The 26021-nt window shown below is 41.6% G+C and overlaps 1 protein-coding gene across 1 annotated transcript in view; it reads left to right on the plus strand.

Moving 5' to 3' along the window:
* ARHGAP42 (Rho GTPase activating protein 42) overlaps positions 1 to 26021 on the plus strand; it is a 279187-nt gene extending 253166 nt beyond the window's left edge. The window contains exons 21-24 of the mRNA XM_089775741.1: positions 853 to 1009; positions 4929 to 4991; positions 19046 to 19125; positions 19361 to 26021. Of these exons, the coding sequence (XP_089631867.1) occupies positions 853 to 1009; positions 4929 to 4991; positions 19046 to 19125; positions 19361 to 19449 (389 nt within the window). The 3' untranslated portion in view covers positions 19450 to 26021. The remainder of the gene's footprint in view (positions 1 to 852; positions 1010 to 4928; positions 4992 to 19045; positions 19126 to 19360) is intronic.

Here is a 26021-nt window from a genome sequence, read left to right on the forward strand (position 1 = left end):
TGAGAACCATGGACCCAAGTTCTACCTCTAGTTCTGCCACTGATCTGCTATGTAAATTTGTATAGTGCCTAGCACAATGGGATTGTGGTCTAGCATGCCTAAGTGCTGCTTCAGTACAAATAAATAGATCAACGTGGGTAATTGTTTTCCATCTAAAAATTGGGGTCCTATTAAAGTACAGTCTACCTGTCTTGCAAGAAATGTATGAAATACATTAGATTTTATACAGTGCTCTGAAAATGCCAACCATTCTATTATTATCATCAATCCTATTAGAAACATGTGGAAGTCATATATAAGAATAGAGCAGTACATGGACAGATCTTTTGTGAAGGCTTCCTGGATGTTATTACTAAATATTTTTATAATATTACATTAGGGCCTTCTGTTTCTGACAGATAAAATCCAAGTTGTGCACAGTTTGTTTTATTTTAAGAAGATATGGTAACAGAATAGTCATTTAAACAAGTTTTAATTTTCATCTGCATAAACTGCATAAACCTGATTTTGTTTGTTTGTTCTGATTTTTAGGGGGGAGGCTATTAGTTTGCATAGCACAGGAGACTGGCTTGTGTAGTATTTTATTAATGAAGTTTTAGTATCATCAGTGTTCAGAGAACATGTTCTAATCATCAGTGCAACATAACAGTCTGCTGTCTTCAGAGTTCTAGTATAATTCTCTCAATTTTTGGTAGCAATAATTTCCTAGCTATCTTTGATAGGCAGTCTTTTTTATTGGCTATAGCTATTTTATTTCTTTTTTAAAATCCTGCTTTGTTATGTATGACAGAAATGTTATTAAGGCACACTGAAATCTTATTATAGTCCACGCACTCTGATTGTTCCTTATAGGTAACAAAAGCCGCAGTGGATCTGTACAGAGCTTAGCCTCAGTTGATGCCAAAGACACACCAAAGGCTCTACCAAATCCAGAACTGCCTCCCAAAATGCGCAGGAGATTAAGATTGGATACGGCTTCGAGTAATGGCTATCAGAGACCAGGATCTGTGTAAGTCATCCAGACTTAGCAGAGAGTTGATTTGTTGCGTTATGTGCCCACATAAACTATCCTATACAGTGGGCTGAATGATGGAAAAAGTATTCATGAATATTTGATGAGATAAATCAGATGAAATTGTCATATTTGTGAATTATTCATTAATCTTCATAAGCTCTGAAAACTAGGCAGATGGGGGCTTCCCTAAAGTGTCTTGAACTTAATAGCAGAACTCTCAGAACAATTTACTGGAAGTTCTGAAAAATAAATAAAAAATGAGATGTAAGTTGAATTGACATCAATTTTTTTTTGTTTAATTTTTGGCTAATTGGTTTGAATTAAACAAAGACATTTCATTTCATGTGTTGTTAATAAAAGCAAAAGAATTGAAGAGCTAGATTCACAGGAACAGGACAAGTAACTGATACCTTCCTTATAATTATTACTCGCTAATGGGATTTGAAAGACCCAGTATTGAATGTTGGACTAGTGATTTATATGCAAATTTTCCCCTTCCAAGGAAGTGTGCTAACCACCAGACTATAGAGTACTCTAGCACGGTGGTGTCTCAGTCTCTCCATTTGAAGCTGTTCCATTTTGTCTAAATAATTAAGAAGTCATCAGTAGGGACTGGAACCTGGGTATCATCCCTCTTAAGGGAATGCCCAAGCCACTGGCTATAACACCATTCTCTTTCTTCCAATGGCTCTTCAAGTATTTTGCACAAAATAATATGCTTTCAGTTGGAGAGACTGAGAGATGCCCACTGTAAAATACCCTATTCTTGGTGGCAAGGATAATCACTTTGGAGGGGCTGACCTGGGTTCAAACCCCTCCTCCAAAGCAGGGATTTAAGCCCGAGTTTCCAACACCAAAAGGAAGGCCCCTAACTTATAGGCTAATGCAGTGGTCACCAACCCATCAATCACTATCGACTGATCGATTTTGAGTGCACGATCAGTCAATCACGAGGCATTCCAGCTCCCACTGCCACCCCACATTCACCCCCACCCCCAAGAAGTAGCCCGTGCTGGTGCTACCTCCTGGAAAAATGGAGGTAGCATCAGCTTCCTGTGGCGTGGGGAGAGAAGTCACGCAGTTGCGCTCCAGATGCAATGTCTCAGGAAGCACACAGGCTGCTCCCTCCCCCAAATAGCTGGCTCAGGAAGGCAGGCAGCATTCGGAAGGAAGTCCCCAGCTATGCGCCAGATCCAACTTCTCAGGAAGCACGCCATCTATTTGGGAGAGGAAAGGAGTAGCCCACGTGCTTCCTGAGATGCCGGCTTCATTGCGCAGCCCAGGACTTCCCCTCCCTCACCACCCACGCAGGAAGGTAGGCAGCAGGGGGAAGGAAGTCCCCGACTTTTCAGAAAGCACACCGGCTGTTTGGAGGAGGGGAGGAGCCACGCATGCCATGGGATCCCTAGGTATGGCCGAGCTGTTTCTGCCCCTGCCCCCTGCCCAGACCCGCCCCCCAACAGCACCCTGCCCCCTCCCCCTGCCCAGACCTCCACCAGCACCCTGTTCCTGCCCCCTGGCCAGACATCATCCAGCACCCTGTTCCCTGGCCAGACACCCACCAGCACCCTGTCCCGCCTTCTGGCCAGACACCCACCAGCACCCTGCTCCTATCCCGTAACCAGACCCCCATCCAGCACCCTGTTCCTGCCTCCTGGCCAGACACCCACCAGCACCCTGCTCCTGCCCCCTCCCTCCTGGCTGGACATCCTACCCCCAGCTTGCTCCTGTACTCTATTTTCCACCCAGATTCTGCCCCTCCCATCTCTATCCCACTCACTGGCAGCCCTGTCCCACACACTGAATCCCTCGTTTTTGACCCCATCTGAGATTGTAGTGGGTCCCACAAATTCTACTGACCGTAGAACCCCAGAAAAGTTAATCTGGCTGGATGCCTTGAACCTCAGTCCTACCTACCCTATTCCTTGCTCCCTCCTTCGCTCCCTGCCCATGGGGCTAGAATGCCAGAGGAATAACATGTCTCAGTTGGGGCCACAAAATCATTGAGTTTTGGGGTTTTCTGGAGGGTTGTGTGGTTTTTTTTTTTTTTTTTTTTTTTAAATCTCACTTGTGTGGTTTTGACTGATTTTTTTCTGTGGGTCAGTGACCTCTGACCCAAAACAGGTTCCCTGCCCCTCCCATAAATAAAGACAATTCTGAAACATTTTGTTTTGGACATATTATTTCATTTAAAAATGAAGCCTGGCCAACTAGCCCCTAATTAGGGCCAAGCCCCCATCTGGCTGCAGCATCATAACACTCCTGCACTCCCACAGGCCCCAACCCTGAGCCCATCTGTCCTGAGCCCCTCGCATCCCCAACTCCTGCACCCTCACATCCCCAGTCTTCTGCCACAACACTACTACACCATCCACACACTTAAAATCTGTGCCCTGAGCCCATCATACTCCCAATCCCCTGCCCTTCATACACTCCAACGCAAACTCCTGCACCCTCACATCCACAAGCTTGCGCCTTGCTCAGACCTCCACCTGACCCCAACACTCTCCAGCCTGGAGTCCCCACCATGAACCAGCATCCCCTTTTCCACCTCCTCCTGTATCCAGATTCCCCCCCAGAGCTTGCACCTCTTACCCCTTCCCACACCCAAATCCCTCATTCCCACCCCAGAGCCCACACCTCCTGCCTCAAGCCAGTGAGAGCGAGTAAGGGCTGGGGACAGCAAGTAATGGAGAGGAGGGGAAACGGAGAGGGTGGTGCTTCAAGGAAGGGGTGGGGTCTTAAGGAAGGGGTCGGATAATGTTGTCTTGCCCTGACATTTAAAAAGTGATCTTGGGTGTAAAAAGGTTGGAGACCACTGGGCTAAACATTATAAGATGGGGCAACACAACTGCCATGACCTCCTCCTCTACTAGCTTGTAAATTATGCCTAAATCCTTTTGTGATAGTAGCCTGAAAAATCAAAATGTCTCATTGTGACAATGTTCATAAGGTCTGCTTTGACATTTCCAAACACTTTCTTTTTTTGTTTTGGCCAAAACAGTTTGCTGAAATTGACAAGTATTCATTCTTTAAATGTTTTTGATCAGTCGAAATCTTCACTTATTGATGGAAAAGTTTCACCTGAAAAATTTCACCCATCTCTAGTCATAGTAGTTTCACTGGGCTTTGGATTAAGCCAGTAATGAACAGAGAAAATCTGTGAAATAAATTATTTGATTAATACTATTCAGCCAGCTTTAACATTGTGTCTCTGCTTCTTCTGTGTTTATTTATCTTAAGAGATATGAATGCCATGTACTGACCAGGCAATATGTCAAAAATAAAGTGTTATTATTCATCACCTCTTTTTCCTGACCATCAGAATCAGAACAAGACAAATGCAATTCTTCTCTGAAATTGATGTGTTCCATTGCACACACTATTAGATAATTTCTTTGTAGCTAGTTATTTCTCGGGATGGAAATAATTTCATATAAGATTTGGGTTAAAAATATTGTCTAGTATTTATAGCCCAGAACTGGAGATGAGTGAGATCATTGGGATTAGAACCCAGAAATGATAACATTCATTTTCCCTCTCCAGACACTATATATCCCTCATTTTAGGTTTATTCAGGAGCAAGACATTAATACGAATTACAAAATATGCAAATGTTTGTGTTACATTTTCAGCAGGGCTCCTTCAGATTTAGCACATATGTAAATTTCTTGCTGAACTGAGACCTAAGCTAAGCATTACTTGCTTCTTCGTTTCTTGCACTGCTCCTACATTTTTCAGGTTAAAAAAAGAGCATCGACAATTTAAGAATCAAATAAAAAAATAAAATAAAAAATTATATTTTCAAGTCTATATAACTGAAAAAAACCTTAGTTTATTAACACCAGCATAACTCTGCAGTTCATTGAAAGGAACATGTTTAATACCAGATGCCTCTTAACTTAATTTTCAGAGTGGCTGCAAGAGCCCAGTTGTTCGAAAGTGCTGGTTCACTTAAGCAAACTTCTTCAGGACGGTAAGTACCCTACACTATTTATTTTAGTTAAAATTAAAGCCATGTGCTTTCAAAGATTTACAGGAGGAGTGGGAAACAATGATTTGTACCGTCCAAAGAAGTATCCCTTTCCATGCAAACATGCCACCATTTGTCAGGTTCATCCTTTCTATACATTTCTCAGAGGGAGCTTTAGACTATTGATTTTCTCATCCATCAGCTGTGACAGTACCTGTATAGAAGCTGATGACAATAGGTTGCCTCTTAGATGTTGTCTATGCTTGCAATTGATCAGCAACACTTTTATCAACTAAAGTTTTGGTGCAGCAAGCACAAGTGTGAACACTGCTTTGTCTCTAGGAGTGCTCTCCTGCCGACAAAACAAAAGCCACTTTTGGGGGCTAGAAGTATTTTGTCAGCAAAAGTACCAACAAACTGTATTCACATGCATTGACTTCTAGTGACAGGGCTGTGCCAACACAGCCTTGTCACTAAAAGCTGTATAGTGTAGCATTAGTGAAATTGCCCTTTCCAAAATTTGGCTTTAGATACAAATACTATTCACCACCAACTTCTCCCCCCACACAGAATACAAAAACCTATCCCTTCATCAAACCTTGTTGGTAGTTCTGTCCACATGTCTACTCTAGTGACACCATCACAGGGCCTTACCATATCAGCCATCCCATCAAAGCCATCATGTGTCAGCAGTGCCATTCTGCCATGTATATCGGACAGATCAGACTGTTTCGATGCCAAAGAATAAATGGACACAAATCAGACATTAAGAATGGCAACATTCAAAAACCTATGGGGGAGCACTTTAACCTCCCTGGACACACAGTTTCTGACTTGTAAGTTGCCATTCTCAGGCAAAAAAAACGATCTAAAACAGACTGCAATGAGAAAATGCTGATCTAGAATTTATATGCAAATTTGACACTTTAAACCAAGGTTTAAATAGACAAATTGAGGCTACATCTACACTGCCCTCCCTTGCGCAAGAAAATATGCAAATGAGGTAAAGTGGTGAATATTACTGTGCTTCATTTGCATATTTAATGAGCCACCATTTTGCGCAAGGGGCTTTTGTGCAAAAACCCCCTCTTGTGCAAGAGCCATTCTGCCGCTTTTTTTCAGGAAGAACAGCTTTTGCGCAAGAGGGGCTTTTGCGCAAAAAGGAGCTGTATAGATGGCAAAAATAGTGGCTTATTAAGTATGCAAATGAGGTGTGGCAATATTCATCGCTTTGCCTCATTTGCATATTTTCTTTTGCAAGAGAGGGCAGTGTAGACATAGCCTGAGGGTTCTCACATGACAGTAGGTTATTTCCCATCAGGTACTCTCACCTTCTCATCACTGCTGGAAATGAGCCACATCCACTCTGATTTAATTAGCACTGATACCACACTCCCATCTCTGTATCCTTTTTTTTTCTTTCTTTTTTTCTTTCTTCATCAGCATCTAAAGAAGACAGAAAGAAAAAGGATACAGAGATGGGAGTGTGATATCAGTGTTAATTAAATTAGAGTGGATGTAGCTCATTTCCAGCAGTGATGAGAAGGTGAGAGTACCTGATGGGAAATTACTTATTGTAATGTGAGAACATCACAATCTGATGAAGTGAGTTGTAGCTTACAAATGCTTATGCCCTAATATCCTAATACATTTGATAGTCTTTAAAAGTGACACTGGACTCCTTGTTGTCTTTGCTGAAACAGACTAACACGGCTACTTTAATGATATTCAGGATTGTTACTATTCTTCCCACTATGTCTCCTTTGCTTCAGTTCCCATATGGGGAATTCTGTGATCTTCCCACAGGCCATTTAGTTGTTTACACAATCATTGGGATTTGTTTTTGTCTTGTCACTTGAACTGTAGTAGTACAAACATCCATTTGCTGGATGGAGTTCCTCTAGAAAGTGGAACTATCTTTATGTTGTCCAGCCTCTTCTTCCTTCCATTCTGCTTTATTTTTCTTTCAAACATATTTCATTGTGGGCTTCCGTACGTTTCCCAGCAAAAAGCTAGATTAAAGGCAAATAAGTAGTTGCACCAGAAGAGTGTTCAAGCACAGTCAAAAAATGGCTAAGATTTTGTCATGGTTATTTTTAGTAAAAGTCACGGTCAGGTCGTGGCAAAAAACACAGATTCACAGAAGTCGGAGACCTGTCCCTGACTTTTACTAAAAATACACGGGGCTAGCAGCTGCTCCTGCACAAGAGGCTTACTGTTGTAAGAACTTTCAGATAGTGAGACTCCAAGCACTCGATCCATTCAGCTTAAATAACAGCAAGAACCTGAGTCAAATAGGGCCTCTAAGTAATAGAGTAACAGACATATAACCTCTAATAATAACAATAATCCATGGAACCACTGGGGCTGTTATGAAACTGGGAAGCAGGCAGGCACAAACATGCTTCCTAACTCTCAGTCTAGGTCAAGAGAAAGCTGATCAGTTGGAGATGCCAGGACCTTATGATGTTACATGAGAGAGGGAGGAGGCAGCAGCATGTCTGAGACGAGGGGGCACATAGCTTGTTTTATGTGGCACATAAGCTGCGGGAGTGTGGATAGAGACCCCTCTCCTGTTCTTTGGCTCGATTCCCCCTCCATACTCTGTTCCTCTTCCTTCCCACAGTCTGATGCGCCCCTTCCTCCTTCTCAGCACCCATTCTGTTGCACTTGTATATAAAAAACACATATGATGCAAGAGTCTGACAAAGAAGAAAGTAGCTGTACTGCTTCACAATGGGGATGAAGAGCAGATGATAAATGGCAAAGGAGGAAAGGCTTGACAGGCTTAATAGCTCCTCTGTGCAGTCTTCATAAGAAAGCAGAATAGTGACAGTAACAAGAAGGAAAGGGTCTGCAGACAGACTGAAGATAGAAGAGACAAAAGGTGGCTCAGGTGTTTTTGCAGGGCAGTGTGAGTCAGGCCAGCTTTTGCAGCAAGGGAGCAGTCGTTGTCAATTCTTGCTTAGCCAGCATACATGCACAAGAGGGCCAGTCCGAGCCCTTTAAGCATTCCTCTGTCCTTTACTCCATTGAAATTAATGTAAATGTGACCAGTCTCATTCCACAAAGTGATTTTTTTTTATCTCTCCACAATAGCCTATTAGAAAGGGTATGTATATTCATAAAAATACAAATACAGGTTGAACCTCTCTAGTCTGGCACCCTCAGGACCTGACCATTGCCAAACCAGAGAATTTGCCAAACCACAGGAGGTCAATATTGTCTAGCAACATTACCAACACTTCCACTGCTTACTGGGCTTTTAGAAGACATTTAAGGGTAATTTAGAGCTAAATAACATCGCAGAACACTGGGAGCCAGGACTGGTGTCTGTAAAACTTTATGAGGCTGCAGGAAACTTGGCCATACCCATGATTAAGTGGACATCCAGCTAATTAAAATCATGCTGGACCACTGATGTTGCCGGACTAGAGAGGTTTAACCTGTAAATGTTAACAGAGATGGAGAGAAATACTCTCTCTCTCTCTCGCTCATATATATATGCAGGAAAGTCCAATAGTAAAAGTATGGTAACACTAACTTTACTGTATTGCTGCCACTTTCATCCATTCATCTATATAAGCTATTTCTGGAGTGTCTATTTCTTGGTATCTGAGCTTTGAGATCTGATGCCCTTCTATTAGCGGAACCCATGTAGTTAGCTCACACACGTAAATGTTGCAGTGTTAGAGTGGCACGGTTCACTCTTGTTATAAATTAAGCTGCAGTACAGTGTGTAATTCCATTTCTGACATCTCTGTCTGCCAACTAAAACTACGCCAAATATGTTACACCGTGAGATTTTGGCCCTTCATGCTGCTCTTCCCAGATAGACCTCAATTCTTTGGCAAGGCAGTGGGGCTCATGGGAAGTGTTCTCAGCTTCCAAGATCAGGATCTAAAACAAGGATTTTTTCCATTTCCTCACCGTTGCTGCAAAGTTCAAACAAATAGAAGTGCTTTTGGCTATGAGAAATAACACGGTGTTGAATTTAGTGTTTGTGCATAGCACCAGGTTGCGGTAGCCCAAGAGAATTAAGTCTGTATTCTGCAGAGTTTCCCAGCTGATAGAATAGTTCAATCTCTATGGTCATTGAGCACCGAAGGAAGAAGTTGGACAGTTCCTGACAACTCACTTCACATAAGCCAACAAACAGTTGTCAGATAGTAAGAGCTTTTGGTCCTGCTGAGATAGAGCCAGCATCCTGGAGGAAGGCCTCTATTCTATTACTAATCCCTGAAACCACCAGTGTCCCTTGCTTTCAGATTTTCAACTGCTTTTTCTCTATTCAGAATCTAGCCTCTAAATAGTTAGGTTGCGATTTGTAGATTCTACCACCTGAAATGAAACATTGTTATTTACACTATGGGTGGCATTTTCAAAAGCACCTAACTTTCATTTCTAACAGCTGTCTAGAGATTGTCTTAAAATTATCACATTTCTGAGCTGGACATACTTAATGCCCTCTGTATAAAAGTCTTTTTCACCTCTTCTTAGTTTAGTCAGTTATTATGTACTCCCATCCACGAACCTCTTTGTTTCGTGTTTCCTTTATCTTAAACCTGTGTGCTGTTTTCAGTTGTACATGAATGTGAGTCTTATGCAGCGAGGGTGACCAGATGCCCCAATATTGTTGGAATTGTCTCAATATTAGGGGCTTTGTCTTTTATATGCAACTATTCGTCCCACACCGGAAAAATAAAATGTCCCGATTTTTCACACTTGTTATCTGTTCACCCTATCTGAAGTGGTCTAAGTTAGATTTGATCTCTTTATTCAGAAAAGAACAAAATCAGTGTTTTAAATTTGTGCATCTTGTTAGGCAGAAAAGGTTAGACCAGAATTTATGCCCGTTGCCAGATCTTTACTCAGATTTTGATCATGCTTTTTCTCTCATTCCAATCCCAGTGTCATTTTTGCCTCCCCATCTCCTCACTGCTTTTTCCTTTCTCTCAAGCCAAAAGACATCATATATCCCCTTGCTTCTCACTGGATTGGATTCCCTGTCACTCATGGATAACACCCACAACAGAGTAGCATAATTATTTCTTTATGCAGATATTGCTCTACTGCCCAGCAACTCCAGTGGGGATTCATGGTGATAGATGTTGTACAGAAACACACGGAAAATAGCCCTGCCCTAAAGAGCTTACAGTTTGAGAAACATGAGGTTTCCTGATCTCTGGTATTCCATTAAGGGCATACAGCTCTTGGGGGCTGAGATAAATGGGAAGCACTGACTGGAGTGAACACCATAGCAGAGGCTACCAGAGTTAAGGGAACAGCACAAAAGAATAAACAAGGGACCATGATTTCATCTATGTTGACAGAGAGGTCCCAGAGAAATAGGCTCAGGATTTGAATCCATGGGGGTTGATACTATAATGTATAGGGGAGGATGGATGTCTTACATTCCCTTTGCTTCCTTCTTGCTCCCCTCTTTCCCCCCGACTCCTCCCCGGACTATGTGATTAAACATATCCATCTGGTCATCTTTCTCCTCTTGCTTCTGTGTCTTATTGCACATGTCCTTATACACTTGGGCTGTGTCTACATTGGCACCCTTTTCCATAAAAGGGATGCTAATGAGACACTTCGGAATTGCAAATGCCGCGGGGGATTTAAATATCCCCGCGGCATTTGCATGAACATGGCTGCTGCTTTTTTCCGGCTCGGGGTTTTGCCGGAGAAAAGCGCCAGTCTAGACGGGATCTTGCGGAAAATAAGCCCTTTTCCGCAAGAACCCTTATTCCTACTTTCAAGTAGGAATAAGGGATCTTCCGGAAAAGGGCTTATTTTCTGCAAGATCCCGTCTAGACTGGCGCTTTTCTCGGGCAAAACCCCGAGCCGGAAAAAAGCAGCAGCCATGTTCATGCAAATGCCGCGGGGATATTTAAATCCCCCGCGGCATTTGCAATTCCGACTGGTCTCATTAGCATCCCTTTTCCGGAAAGGGGTGCCAATGTAGACACAGCCTTGGGGTACATCTAGACTATATTCTGTTTTCGAAAGGAGATATGCAAATTCAGTGCTAACTTGCATATCTTCTGGTTGCTTTTTCAAAAAAGAAAGCAGTTTAGACGTGGTTCTTTTGGGGAGGAAAACCCTTTTTCAAAAGAACCCTTCTTCCTCAAAAAATGAGGTGTGTAGGGTTCTTTTGAAAAAGGGTTTTTTTTTTCCGAAAGAACCGTGTCTAAGTTGCTTTCTTTTTTAAAAAAAAAACACTTTCAAAAAAGCGGTCAGAAGAAGATATGCAAATTAGCACCAAATTTGCAAATCTCCTTTCAAAAAAAGAATATAGTCTGGATGTACCCTTGGAATCCTCTGTTCTCCTTCAAGTGCCATCTTCACTGAACCTCAAGGTCTATAAATCCATGCAGAGGAGTGTTACCTAACCAGTTGTCTGACCACCATATACAAAGCATAAAACTTTACAAGAATCCAAACAAATTCTCTGGCACTAACAATTGCATCCCATTCCTTTCTTTCATTTGTACGTTGGCTATCGAGACTACATTCTTTAGAGCAGGAATCTAACCTTCAGGATGCCTATAAAGGGTCTAGAGAGACAAAATGGGTGAGCTAACAGCTTTTATTAGACCAGCTACTCTTGGTGAAACAAAAGCTTTCAAGTCACACAAAGCTCTCCTTAAGGTATGGGAAGGTTATTCAGTGTGTCAGAGAATTACAAGGTGGAACAGATTGTTTAGCATAAGTAAGTAAAAGAAAGGGAGGGGAGGCAGCTTTGGTTGTTAGATTTTTGTAATAAGCAATGAATTCAGTGTGTCTGTTGATTCCATTTTTTTTTAGTGTCAGCCAAAGTTATGTATGTAAGCTCTCAAGCTTCTCTTGAAGGAGTTGTGCAGGTTTCCTTGGCAGATGAGGACTGAGAAATCAGATAGAAAGTGATTGCTTTGTTTACCCAGAGGGTCTTTCATTATTTTTCTTGTGAACTTATTTGAGAACATTGTGATTGTCTGGTTTCACTCACATAGTTGTTGGGAAATTCAATGCACTGAGGGAGGTACACCACATGTTATGGTAGACATATTTAAAACCAATGGATCTTGAAAGGTGTTGGTCATTGGAGCAGTGGAGATAGGTTGTGGGTTTTACATTTGTTGTTCTGCTAGAGTCTGGTGCCCTTTTCAGTTGGCGAGACCTGTTCTGTGGAGGGCTTGCTTTTGATAGTGAACTTGGAGAGGCTGGGAGTCTTATCTGAAGTGCCTGGCACATTATTGACTCCATGCAGTAATCAATAATATTTGATCATCTGCTGAAATTTAGATAATCACCCAAATGTTTTGATGCTAACAATCATAAGCTCATAATTGGGGATTCTGGAAAAATGTAAAACTAGGCCTGAGAATAGGTTGTGTCCTAGGGTACTCTCCTGTGGCAGGCCATTGCATGACAGGTACATTTGTTTCAGTTTTACCTCCCAGGTAACCCACTAATTCTCTCCAGTTTTTCACCAGAGCACAAGTGTTCATTGAAACTCAAGACACCTCCTCCATGCCTTGTTGCTTCACATGCCACATATGCCTTTGGCCGTGGTGGATTCTCTAGTTCTCATACCAGGACAGCTGTCCGCTCTTCCAATCGGGAATCTCCACAGCCTTTCTTGTGGGAGCATCCTTGCCAAGGGCATATCCCGCAGTACCCTGGCTGCCTCATGTGTCTTATGGGTCCAGCTCATTGACCCTGGAGACATCAAAACTCAAGCTCCTCCATTGCTCTCCTTCCTTTATTTCTTCTACCTTGGCTGTAGCTCTCCAACTTAGAGCCAAGAGGCAACGCCCTTTGCTGCAACTCCTGCCATCAGCCCTCTCCAGGTCTCTGGCCCTGGTTCTTTGATTTGGGGATGCCAGCCAGGAAGCCACTTTTGCTGCTCTCCTGACTTCAGCCTTCACCCAGGAGCCATCTTCTGCTTCCCTCCAGGACCACTCCACACTCCAGCCCTATGGTCTTTGACAGAGGCTACCTCCATTTCTAACCGAACCAACCTGCTGGGACTTCCTGAGACTTCCTCTCACTTGCTCTGCTCTGATTCTTTATCTTTCAGGTGCTGCCCTGCCTTCTTCATTAGCTAAATGGGAGCATCTGCTGTGGCACAGGGGAGCTGACCTATTTCATTACTGAGGCCAGCCACCCTGTCATGAGAAGTAACCAATTCATCAAAAGTTAAAGAAAGACTGAGCTTTTAGGTGCCATTATCTAACTCTACTGTGTTCTGAATGGCATGAGTAATTCTCTTCTTCAAAATAATGTTAGTCATTTTAAGAGCCTCACAATAGATGATAGTGCTATTTCACACCCTCTTCTACTGGCAGCATTGGTTGAAAGAAAGCATTAGCACCGCAAGAGAAAATGTCCCTCTGCACAGTTGCACACAATAAGATTGCCTTGAGCTGCGAAAACTTGATAACACTTGTGGCTGGACAGTACCAACCTAGGAAAATTATATCTTAAAAATCACAAAGGCAGATGGAGATGGAGGGAATAATTAGGAACCTGAAAATGAGACAAAAAGTCATGAGCGTATATTCTTAGAATAGGTCTGTTACACGCACACCGTTTTATTTGTACATAATGTTAGTCAGTGGGGTATAATTATTCTGTATGTCAAGAACAGTAACAACAAATTAAAGTAATGAGAAGATCACTTGAAGAAACTGTTAATTCTAGCAAACTGGAGAGCATGTATATTGCTGTGCAGACAGTTAATCACTGCATTTCGTTCACTCATAGGTGCAATGGCTTAAAGATTCTGGTCTTTACAAACTTTCTCTTAATTAGAGAATGAAAGACCGAGACCTTATTTTTCTTCAAATGTATTTCATTTTTGGTGATAAATAGCCACCAGTCAGCTGAAATTGGTATATTTCGCTGAATTTAAGAAAGTGCTAGAAGAAGAAAGAATTGCATTTATTCCTCTTATCTGATTTTAATGATATTAATAAAACACACACACACACACACACACACACACACAAAATCATTTCTTCTCTCTGCGGTGTTAGTGTCCGCTTATCACTAGCATTTCAGCTCTCAACCTTGATTTAGAACACAGCCTGACTGTACAAGCTTACTGAATAGCAAGGGGTACTATATGTTAACCATCTGTTTATAATCATCTCTGTGGTTTACTAAATTCAGTACAGAATACTTTGTATTATCTGTTGGGTTTGTGTCTCATGTATTATGTATAGTTTTATGGTTAAGTGATGGGGAATTAGATATTTTGTGGGTTTATGGTTAAGTAATAGGGCAAATAGATATTTTGTGGTTATGTCGGCATACTTATTGTAAATGATTATAGAGCTTTTTATCATAGGAAATTAAAGAGGGAGGTTGGGGCTAAGACACCAGACTGAGACTCAGTAGGTAAGGGTTCGGTCTCTGGTCCCAGACTTCCTGTGTAACTTTAGACAGGCAATCTAATTTCTCTTTCCATTAATTCTCCAGTTATACAAGGGGGTAACAAAATGTCTGATTAGATAGTCGCTGCCCTGAGGGGCTTACAGTCGCCTGTTATGTCTCTTTATTGTGCCTGTCACGTTTGGAAACACCAATCAAAGTTGGCTCTGCTAAGTGCTACTAGAACACCACATACTAGTAGCATCAATAGGGAAGCACCGTCTACTTACTTGGGATTGGGTTCAGGATTTCTGTTCCCAGCTAGAAATAATAAATTCCTGGAGTGGTGAGCTGTCCTTCGGAACACTGCCACCACCACACAAAATACGCTTGGTCACGCTTTTCAAAGGTATCTAGTGCTATTGGGTATCCATCTTGAGTCCCCTTAAAAGGGCTCAATTATCAGAAAAATTTGAAAATCTGGCCACTTTAAGGTATGTTTAAGAGGAGACCCAAAAACTGAAGTATGAGCCTTGTGAAAATCTAAGCCTGTGTTGACTGGAGTTTATTAGAGAGATAAGGTAGATGAGGCAATATCTTCAATTGGACCAGCTTCTGTTGGTGCAAGAGACAAGCTTTTGAGACACAAAAAAGACCTCTTCTTCAGGTACTCCGAGCATCACATCTAAATGCAAGGTAGAATGGATTATTTAACATAAGTAATTCACATATATTCAAAGGGAAATTCAAGGGAAAGTGGCTCATTAACATCTCTGCAATCATAGGACAAAAAGAAGGGTGGACTACAGATTATTGTAAATAAACCATAAATCCAGTATCTCTGTTAAGTTCATGGTTTTCAGTGTCTAGTGGAGTTATGAATTTAAGCTCCGAGGCTTGCATTTTGTGTGTGTTGTGTGGATTCCCTTTGCTCAGGAGGATTGATAGGTCAGATATTATGTGATTGCATTATCAAAAGTGTTCATGCGACCACAGGTGATAGGACATTTTTGTCATTTATCCTTTTCCTGTGTGAGTTGATTTGAGATTGTAGTAATTGTCTGGTTTCACCCACATAGTGGTGATAGGAGTGCATGGGATCCATAGATATTGAAAGTTATGTTGCAGTGTGTGTTGACCATTATATTGTTGGAAATATGTCTGGGTTTTGCATTTGCTGTTCTGGAAGACTACATCTATCTCCGGTATCCCGAAATAGCTATTCCACGTCTTAAGCTATTCCGCGTCTTATAATTTCAATATAACAAGCTCACTATTCCAATGTTCCTGTAAACCTCATTGCATGAGGCATAAGGGACATTTCAGAATAGCACCTTATTTTGAAATAATTCTCCCCTGCAGAGAAGGTGCTGGGGAGAACCGGCTTTTAAGCCAGCTTCCCCCAGCACTGGCTCCTGCTCCAACCCCTTGCTGCCTCTGATACAGAGGCAGTAAGCTGGGGGGAGCGACTAGTTGAGTAGTGACTCGACTACCCAATAAGCCTATGCTTATTGGGTAGTCAACTAGTTGCTTACATCCCTAGTTCCAATGTGTGGGCAGAAGAGGTTCTACTTCTGTATTGTAGCAGGTTCTCCTGGGGGTATTTCAGTGTCCCTTTTCATGGTGCAATCTACTTCTCTGGAGAGTCCTTATTTGGTGAAGATACTTTTAAGTTCATTAACGCAGCATTTCTCAAACTGTGGGTCATGACCCTCAGGGGGGTGACAAGCAACTTAGAGGGGGGTCGCAGCTGGATTTGGTTTTTCACTTGCGACCCCTCTCCCCCAAGCCACGAAGAGAGACAGGACGGCAGAAGGCAGCCGCCGGCAAGCTGCGCAGCATGGCCAGGGCCACGGGTCTCCTAGAGTAAGGCTCGGATGCAGCAGGAGGGAAGGTGGTGGGAGAGTGATGCCAGCGCCGGCGCAGGAGCGGATGTGCAAGGGGCCAGCTGGGGCACGGTTGCCGGGCGACCGAACTCTTCCCAAGTTGGGAGGGGGTGGGCTCCCAGCCTGCTGCCTGAGGGGGATTGGGTCAGGGCAGAGAACCCGGAGGTAAATAAGGATACGTCTACACTAGCTCATTAGTTCGAGCTAGTTAGGGTAATTAGGGCAAACAGAGTTGCAAATGAAGCCCGGGATTTAAATATCCCGGGCTTCATTTGCATGTTCCCAGGCGCCACCATTTTTAAATCCCCCTTAGTCTGAACTCCGTGCCCGTGGCTATATGCGGCATGGAGTAGGTAGTTCGAATTAAAGATCCTAATTTGAACTACCGTTACCCTATGAACTAATGAGCTAGTGTAGATGTACCCTAAGGGCATGTGGGGGTCAGAAGAGGAGGCAGAGGAGACACCGGAGAGGAGAAAAGAGGAACCAGAGGGATGCGGAGCGGAAAAGAGGCATAGAGAAGAAAGAGACGGGGGGGAAGGGACCTGCAGGGGGCAAGGGCGTTGAGGACTGCAAATGCCTTCAAGGAACCCCAGGAGGGCAAGGAGTCTGGTGAGAAGGGGGGAGGAAGCAACCCAGGGCAGTGAGGGTGGGGAGGGATCACACAAATTAATTTAGCATTTATGGGGGTCGTAGTATCACAAAGTTTGAAAAACCCTGCATTAATGAATATCTCAGACTTTCTCCTCAGCATGTTCTGTGGTATCTGATTGCATGGCTGTAGATAACAGATTTCTTGGTTTGTTTGGGGTAATTTCTGGGTCTGTGAAAGTCCATGTGATGATCAATGGATTTCTGATACACAGTTGTCTATAAGCCTCCATTACTGGAGCTGATTATGGTTTTTAGAAAGTTCTTGCTAGTGTAGGAGTGTTCCTGAGAGCAAGAGTACCATAAACTAACATCAGGGCTCACAGAAACCATCCTCAAACCACTCACCAGACAAAGGGCCAAGACATAACCTCCAAGACCCAACCAACTTCCTCCATAAACTCCGTGAGATTAGCATCCTCCCTCAGTACATCAGCCTCACTACCATGGATGTCACTTCACTATGCACCAATGTCTCTCACAATGACATGATAGTTTCCTACCTCAAATGTTTACAAGACAGTGGATAATCCTCAGTTGTTCCCCATGAACACATTGTCAGACTAATCCATTTCATCCTCACCTGTAACATTTTTACATTCAACAACGAGCACTTTGCCCAAACCATGGAAACAGCCATGGGTACTAAAATGTCTCCCAAATATGCCAACCTCTTCATGAACCACCTTGAAGAAGAATTTCTGGACAAATGCACTGTGAAACCAATGATGTATCTAAGGCACATTGATAATACATGAATCCTCTAGACCAGTGGTTTCCAACCTTTTCAGCATCACATTCCCTTTTTGATTTTTGAGAAATGCTCACGCCTGCCCACCTCCTCTTTACCATCATCCAACCCCCACTTTTAATACAAATTCAATTCGTAATTTCAAATTAAAAATAAACACAAAATCTTGGTATAAACATTTTTATTTAAAATTAAAAATAAACACAAATAGTTTTTCTTGGCACAAAAATTTAATATAAATGTAATTTAACATAAGAAATAGTGGAACAAAAAGTGTGTGCTGCCTGAGCAGTTGGAGCTGGTACAGTCCCAGGACTCCTACGCCCTCCACCCCTCCCCCCACGCAGGCAGGAAACAGGGGGAAGGAAATCCCTGGCGGCATAATAGACCCGGCATTTCAGGAAACGCGCCAGCTGTTTGGGGAGGGGGAAAGCAGCTCATGTTCTTCGTGAGACCTGGACCTGGTGTGCAGCTGCGGGACTTTCCCTCCCTCCCCCCTCCGCCCATGCCGCAGGAAGCCGGTGCTACCTCCATTTTTGCAGGAGGTAGCACCAATGCGGACTCTTTCTTAGGGTGGGGTGGAATGACGGGGGGCTGGGTCGCCTCGTGCCCCCCTTGGAATTTCTTCATGCCCACCAATTGGGGAACCGATGCTCTAGACAGACTGCTTAAACGCTCAGATTTCCACCATAATATCAGCAACTACCACCCATACATTGTATTTTATTTGGAACCCCATTGGGGTGGGGCGGTTCCATTCCCGCTTAATGCCTACAGGAGTGTATGGAATGGAGCTCCAAAAGTGGGTGTGGAGAAGGAAAGGGAATGACTGAACCAACCTTCTTCATCATTCTTCATGGCAGCACTAGCACACAGGGTAAAGTGGAGAGGTCCTTAGTGTGCAAATTTTGTCCATCTTAATGTAATAGGTTGAGTTCACTAATTTTATTTCATAGGAGGGAAGTCAGGGAGAGTTATGTACTATACATAAAATAATATGCTGAAAAATTAAAATCTACCATAGATGGTATATTAGATCAGATTAACATCCTGATTGGGAAGAAATTGGTACTGATAATCTCCAGTTGCATTACAACTGCAATACTTTTACTTAATATATTCCTTGAACAAATGTATCCTCGCCTAACCTCAGTGTGGTGGTATGGTGCCTGTAAATTTCTATATCTATACTTAAAGCTAGGGAAAATGAAGTACAAAGAAGATAAATGACTTGCCCAAGGGCTTACAGAACATCATGTGCAAATCTGAAGTTAATTTAGAATGGATTCCTGCATTTTCTCTAGAACTTTGTCAAGGTTTCCTGGTTCCTAGCTCAGTGCTCATCAGACTGCTTCTCAGATTTGTAAATACATTTTCTTCCCCCTTTTCTTGTTTATCTCTTTCAGACAAGCCAAAGCCATGTATTCCTGTAAAGCTGAGCACAGTCATGAGCTCTCCTTCCCACAGGGGGCAATATTTTCAAATGGTAAGCTGTAGTAGAGTGTCTACCTTTATACACAATATTTAAATGTAACTGCATCTTTGAGATGAAGTCAAGAGATTTTCACTTCAATTTAAGATTTTACATCTCCATCAATCTTATGCTGTTCTTTTATAACGGTATTGCTCTTTTAAAATCAGACAATGTAATTATATAGGATAAGAGTTAAATTTAACTAAAACAAATTTAATGTATATATTTTATATATAATTTTTTGCAGTGTACCCATCAGTGGAACCAGGCTGGTTAAAAGCAACTTATGAAGGCAAAACAGGACTCGTTCCTGAGAATTACGTTGTCTTCCTCTAGTAATCTTTAGTGGACAGCAGTATCTTCATGGTATCCATGGTAACAAATAATAAGCACTATGATTTTATCTGACACAGATATGGGGATCAGCCCACTAGCAGAGAATGTTAGTTTTTCTTCAAATTCTGTAAGGGCAAATTAGGTAGCTCCCTATAAATGGAACAGGATGTAATGAAATAGTTCACAGTTTTTTGTACTGCAGATGGTACTCTGTTTAAATAATTTCCATTGTTTATAACACAAGCATGTTGCATACTTCTTTTACAGTTAAGGAACATTTGAGCAATAAAATCAGAAAATTAGTTGTTAAACATATGACACCTGAGATATTGCTCAACTGGTGTGAAATTTACAGCAATGCACTCTGACAATGCTTACAATTATATTGTTTTACATGTAAAAATTATATATTAGTTCATAAAGCAAAATATATTTCTATGAGCTGTCTTCTGGATTAGAAAACTTGATTGTGAGACTGGTCCCAGTCATTTCAAGGAAGAAGTTAATCTGCCATGAAGCAAAGTTTTGAACCTCTTGTTATGCAATGAGATCACAATATACAGATGCAGTAATGTATGTAATTTATATAATTGATAACCAAATTAGGTTGTACACTGTTTAAGCAAGAAGTTCTCTTTTAAAATGTGATATTTTTAAAATCAACTTTTAATTCACATATTGTACAGCTTTATTTTATTTCCTCATATATTTCATCAGTTTGTTTTATCAATATAATTAATATTAATAATAAATTATATTTCTAGCACCCATCTTTTCTAAGGGATTCTCAGCTTGTCTCACAAAAATGACCATAACAAACAAAAGAAATCCTGAAACTAAAATGATGGGAAAATATGTGAAGTTAGCAACAAAGAATGAAAAGATATCTAAAAACCTGAAAAAAACCCAGCAGAGTCACACAGTGCCATCAGACATCTAATTGTTTTTCAGATTTTCCACTGCTGCAAGATAAATTATCTATGAAGTACCTAGTTTTATAAGCTATGAATTCTAAAGGCGCCTTTTAGCTATAAAAAAATACCCGAAGTAGACAAAATGTAATTATTTTGGTAATTTTTGAAATATCGTTTCCTTAGAATTTCATTGAACAATTTGACATCCATTCCAAAACATGATAATAAAACTGCTTGGTGTAGATATTTACAAATAACAGCTGCAACTAAAATGCAGTCATTTTGTAACTACTGGCATTAAATTCTGTGTAAGTTTTCCCATCAAAGTTCAGTGGCTTGTATTGATAAAAGACTGTAATAAACAGTGAGGGCACTGGCACTTTATAATGGAATAACAATCCTTTACAGAGAGAACAAAATACAAATATCAGAAACCAAGTAAACAGTGAGTATATGTCCAAGGTAAACACTGGGCTTGCTTAAAGAACTACCAAAGGCCCAGGCCTGAAGGCTTTATTGGCAAAACTCCCCTTGAATTTGGACATCCCAAGTTAGTTAATCAACAGAGCTGCTAACCTGGTGAATCCATTCTTGAGAGTCAATACATAGTGGCCTCAAAATTCTACACTGATGTCAACAGAATCTCACATGTGCTTAAGCAACGCACTCAATCAGGGTGTAGCTCTTTACTGAATTGCTCCAGTAAAATTGCAGTAACTGCATGGCTAGTCATCATGTATGATTCAAAGCAAAACCATTTCAGCACCACATTCAAACCTTGCCAGCAGAGCTCAGTGCTGTTAGTGCCGGGGGGACGGGGAAGGGAACAGACTTGCTGGGCTCCTGGGCAAAGTGGAGGGGAGGCTGGCTCCACACTCCCAGAAGGGGCAGGGCTGAGGGCAGCCAGTGCTGACTGGAAGGCAGCGCACCCTTCCCCCACTTTCCCAGGTGGCCCAAAGAGTCACCTGGAGCATGCTGCGAGGCCCTCTGGTGGCAATGTAAAGGGTCCAAAGCTCCAGCCACACCACTCTATGGTGGCTGGGGCCCTTTTGAATTGCTGTGCTCCTGGGGCAACTGTCCTCTTTGTCCTCCGCGCTGCACTCCCCCAGCTCTCCATTGGCTGGCCTGTGTTAATGCTATGGGAAGAATTGCCTCGCACACAAACTCTTTTGCTTGTTAGCTGTTTCTCCAGCAACAGTATTAAAATTATAGGTGGGCAAGACAAGGAAATTCCATTGTGCCACAGATTTAGATATTTCTAAATTTGGTTTTGTTCTGATTCAGAAAGAAAACCCCAAACTTTGACATTTTCTGCAAAATGGTATGGCACTCTCCTCCAGCGCGTACTGCCTCATGGGCTGTCCCAGAGCTACAGACCCTGGAAGCCCAGGGGTCCTCAGCTCTGAGGCACAACACCTGCCGTGCTGTCCTGGCGCTGCAGCCCTTGGAAGCCCACCAGGCAAGGTTCCGTCAGACTTTTGTTGAAATGAAACTCTCTCTATGTAACAATTTGATTTTGACAAAGCCACATATTCCAGCAACACGTTTTTCTGAGCATTTTTCCTACCAGCTCTGCTAAATATATTAAACCTTTATTTACTGAAACAGTGGGCACCGCTTTCCAGTGAGTTAAATAAGAGTTTTTCCCAAGGCTGAAAACTTTACAAACCTATTTATCACTGCCAAATTTTCTGATACTTTCCTTGGTGGTCTTAGTAGGCTAAGTATAGCCAATATATGCCATCTTTCAAAAGTAGTGTACTTCTCTCAGCTTCTGAATCAGCCTGCTGGACAACGCAGTGGGAGTTGCTAATAATGAGTCATTTCTTCAAAGTAATTTTAGTGCTGAAATTTAGGCTGGTGGCAAGAGCCATCTCTGCGGTGATGAGGGCACCAGATGGAGCTCAGCTAGAAGACTCTTGGAATCCTTTGTATGACACAGATAGAGGCTTCTCACCAGTTTCAAGTAAGCTAGTAAGAGGCAGATTGGAACCAGGTACTGGAGGATAGACCATGAGATCCATGACTGCATAATTAAGTGACTCACAATAATTTGGGCTCTTAATTCTACTTCACTATCAACAGCTTCATACTCTCCTTGTTCACTATCAGTAGGTGATACCTCCCCCCCCCCCCCGTGTGTCATGAAGAGCATTCCCTCGGTACATTGTGATGGATAATTCCAAAGCTGGTCCTCTTGAATTGTCAAGACAAATATCCAATAGAGACGAAGTAAAATAGGAAGGAGGCTCCTCAGCTGCTCAAAGCTTGGAGTTCTTAAATTTGATAAAACTCATGTTGACTTCAATGGGCACTTCCTCTGAGTCAAGAGCTATGTAATTAATTCTGCGATTTTAACTTCTCTTATCTCGTGCTGCGTTAACATATTGTTGGTTGCCGATGTTTGGGCTGTGCTTGACGGCTCCATCCTAAGATGGTGGGGTAACAAAGCTTTTGCCTCCTCACAACAATCCAAGGAGAGGCGCTATCTGTACTCCTGGTGGTAGTGAGTGCAGAAAGAGGCAAGACCCTGCTCAGAAGCCTAGAACTATCAGTGACCCTACTGTGAAGTAGTATCCTGAGACATACTATCTGGCCTCTGCACAGGGGTGCAGTGGGCGGGGGCAAAACGCTTATTTGAGTTATCCTTCCCCCACCCTGATTTCTCCATCAGGGCAATCACAGTCTGGCTCTTTTTGTGAATCCCGTGGAGTCGAACAATTCCTTAGAGCCCTTTGGGTGAGTTACAGTCTTGGAACTCTGAAGAGGAAGATCAGTGCTGCTTTTTTTTTTTTTTTTTTTTTTAAACTTAAGCCTATATACTGTGTGAGCATTTTCCTTCTTTTCCTCAGTAGTGCATGGATGGGGTACATACGGAATCTGTCAATCAGCCACTCTGCATCCTGCATATAATTTTAAAGGGACAATGCCTCCTTTTAATTCACATTTCCATCTGAAAATGTGATTCCTGTGGTTTGCTACAAGTGACTCTCACATTACCTGAGCTGAAAGAGATGAAAGATATTTGTTAATTTTTTATTCCTCTCTCTATTACATGGTGCATTGAGTGAGCACTTCCAGTGCAGTCAGTTTCTCTGTTGTGCTGATGGTGCACATCCAGCTTCAAGCGTTGCAAGAAGGTACTCACCAGTAGCCAAAGTAGCAAAACTGGCACTGAAGAGACATCAGGAAGCCATGTACCTAGGGACACATGAATGCAGGAGAGAGTGTTGGACCTGAGCTTTTTGGTAGTGGTACGCCCACTGCTTCCCAGAGCAGAAAACCTTTCCAGGTGTTTTGGGGCTTGGGTTCTTTAAATGATTTGTATTATTTTTTTTCCTTTTTGTCTTTTGTTTGTTTTAAGGATTTTTAAAGACAGTGTGTGAAGGCTGCTCTATCAGGAAATTAGTCAATTAAAATATTGATTGAGTGGATCCCTGTATTATTTTTTTAAGATCAGCCCTGGATTCAGTCTACAAGCACTACAGGCTTATGGTAAGCCTTCTGTATTATCCCGCTAGAAAAGATGTAGCAATTTTCTCAAGCATACCACAGTTTGCAAATGTATCTGGGTAAGAATCACATTTGCTAGCATATTCAAAATGATGTTAGTGACTTGTGAAAACCGTGTCTGTGTATACAGTTTAATTATTTGTGTGTATTTCTTTGTTAAACCGTTTGTTACTTATCGCAATCAAACATGCACAAATAAATTTGTTGAAAGGTTGTTTATAGTTTATGATAAATCTGTAAAGTATTCTATAGCCAAACTTTTTATTAAAGTTGGTCAGAATGAAAAATTAGTTTTCATGATCATTTCTACAAGTTCAGCATTAAAATGTTCTTGCCACATTTTGGAGTTTTGAATACTATGTGAGATGGCTTTTAAATTAAATGATAGTTTTGGGCCCTGATAAATTTTTCTATTCTCCCAGGTGCTGTTTATAATAATGTAACTAACCCACAAGTGCATTGTTGAATTATTTCTGGAGAAAATTATACAGAGAATTACTCACGAGCTAATTCTTGGTAGTAATAAGTAACACGTCATTCCTTTTATTTTCCCTTCAAACTCCCTATTTATTGTCTGTAATTGGAATCAGGGTTTTGTTTTGATTTCCTTTAGGAAAGTAATCTTAGCAGGGGTGAGAGTAAAATTTAAGCGTGCAGAACAGAGTGAGTAATTCAACAGCAAAAAAGCATTATAACACAGGAATAATTTGTATACTTGTGCACTGGGGCCTGTTTTACTTTCTATTTAGTAATATTGCATCAGAATAAATAGTGATATTAAAAAAACACGTTAATCTGAATGTTTCTTGTGTTAAAAACCAATTCAAGCACTTATTGGGTAAGGGACAAGAAGACGACTCTCCTAATCAAAGACCTTATCATATAATCATAAGGCAAATCCTCGGCTGGTGTGAATTGTCATCATTCCACTGACATAAACATGAAGGGCTGACAATTTACACCAGCTGAAGATCTGCCCCTCAGTATTTAAAGGAAGTGTCCATTGAAATCAATAGGTGTTCTGCCTAAAAGGAGAAGGTTTGATATAGCCCAATATTATCTTTAAAGTTTCTAACATTTGTTTTCTCTAGTAAAGGATCCCCTTGTAAATCACCCCACCCATCAGGGATCAAACACAGGGCATTGTCATTTTCCTCCAGACCACACAGCTCTAGTGATTGTTGCTGTAACACCCCTCTCGGTATTGCTTATGCAAAACTGAGGATGGGCCTACACTAAAGGGGAAAGTCGAATCAAGACAGACAACTCCAGCTACGTTAATTACGTAGCTGGAGTTGATGTCCTGTAATTCAGGTTTCCCTGCCATCCCCACTGTGGGAGGCCGATGGGAGCTTTTGCCACCAGCCACTGATGGAAGCATCCTCTGAGTCTGAAATAGTGTGTCTTAACTAGACTTGCTAAATCAGACTCCAGAATATCGATCGTGGCAGCATCGATCTTCCACTCAGTGAAGACATGGCTTGAGACTGTTGACCAAACTATTAACCAGGATAATCAAAATATGTTGGATCCTCTGTATTTCAGCCATTAAAGATCATAATATAGTATTTGTTGTTCTGTACGTGGCATCATATCATGGGTTATTTGAGTGTCTTTGTTGCTTTAAATGGTGATTTCCTCTTTGGATACTTTATTTTAAAGTCCTTGTGTATCTGAGCTTCTTGTAAAGGTAATGCTGGGAATCAGCATTAATATTCTGGCACTGGTGGTCAGGATTTGCTCCCAGCCTTCTGAGGGTTTGGACTGCAGCAAATGTAAAGGTCGTTTGGCAGATCATACATTTATTATTTCAATTCTGAAAGATATTTATGATGATTATTTTGATGATACTAGAGTTTATAGAATTCTTAGATATTATACTGTGTTTTAATACCAGGAATTTATATGCAATCAATAACATGAGAAAGTAAAATATATTTAAAAAGTTACTAGTAGTAAATTATCATATTGAACTTTTTGTTTATTTTGTAGTGGGATTTCAGTTATCTGCACTCTGTACATATATCACATGTAAATAATTGGCATGTTACCTGTAAACTGACTTGATATCGTACCTGTGCTGTACTTTACATATATTTCATGAAATTAAGAAATATTTTTAAAAATAAAAAGCCTGTCTACACA

The sequence above is a fragment of the Pelodiscus sinensis genome, chromosome 1 (assembly GCF_052426305.1).
Source record: "Pelodiscus sinensis isolate ZL-2025 chromosome 1, ASM5242630v1, whole genome shotgun sequence".
In the NCBI taxonomy this organism is placed as follows: domain Eukaryota; kingdom Metazoa; phylum Chordata; order Testudines; family Trionychidae; genus Pelodiscus; species Pelodiscus sinensis.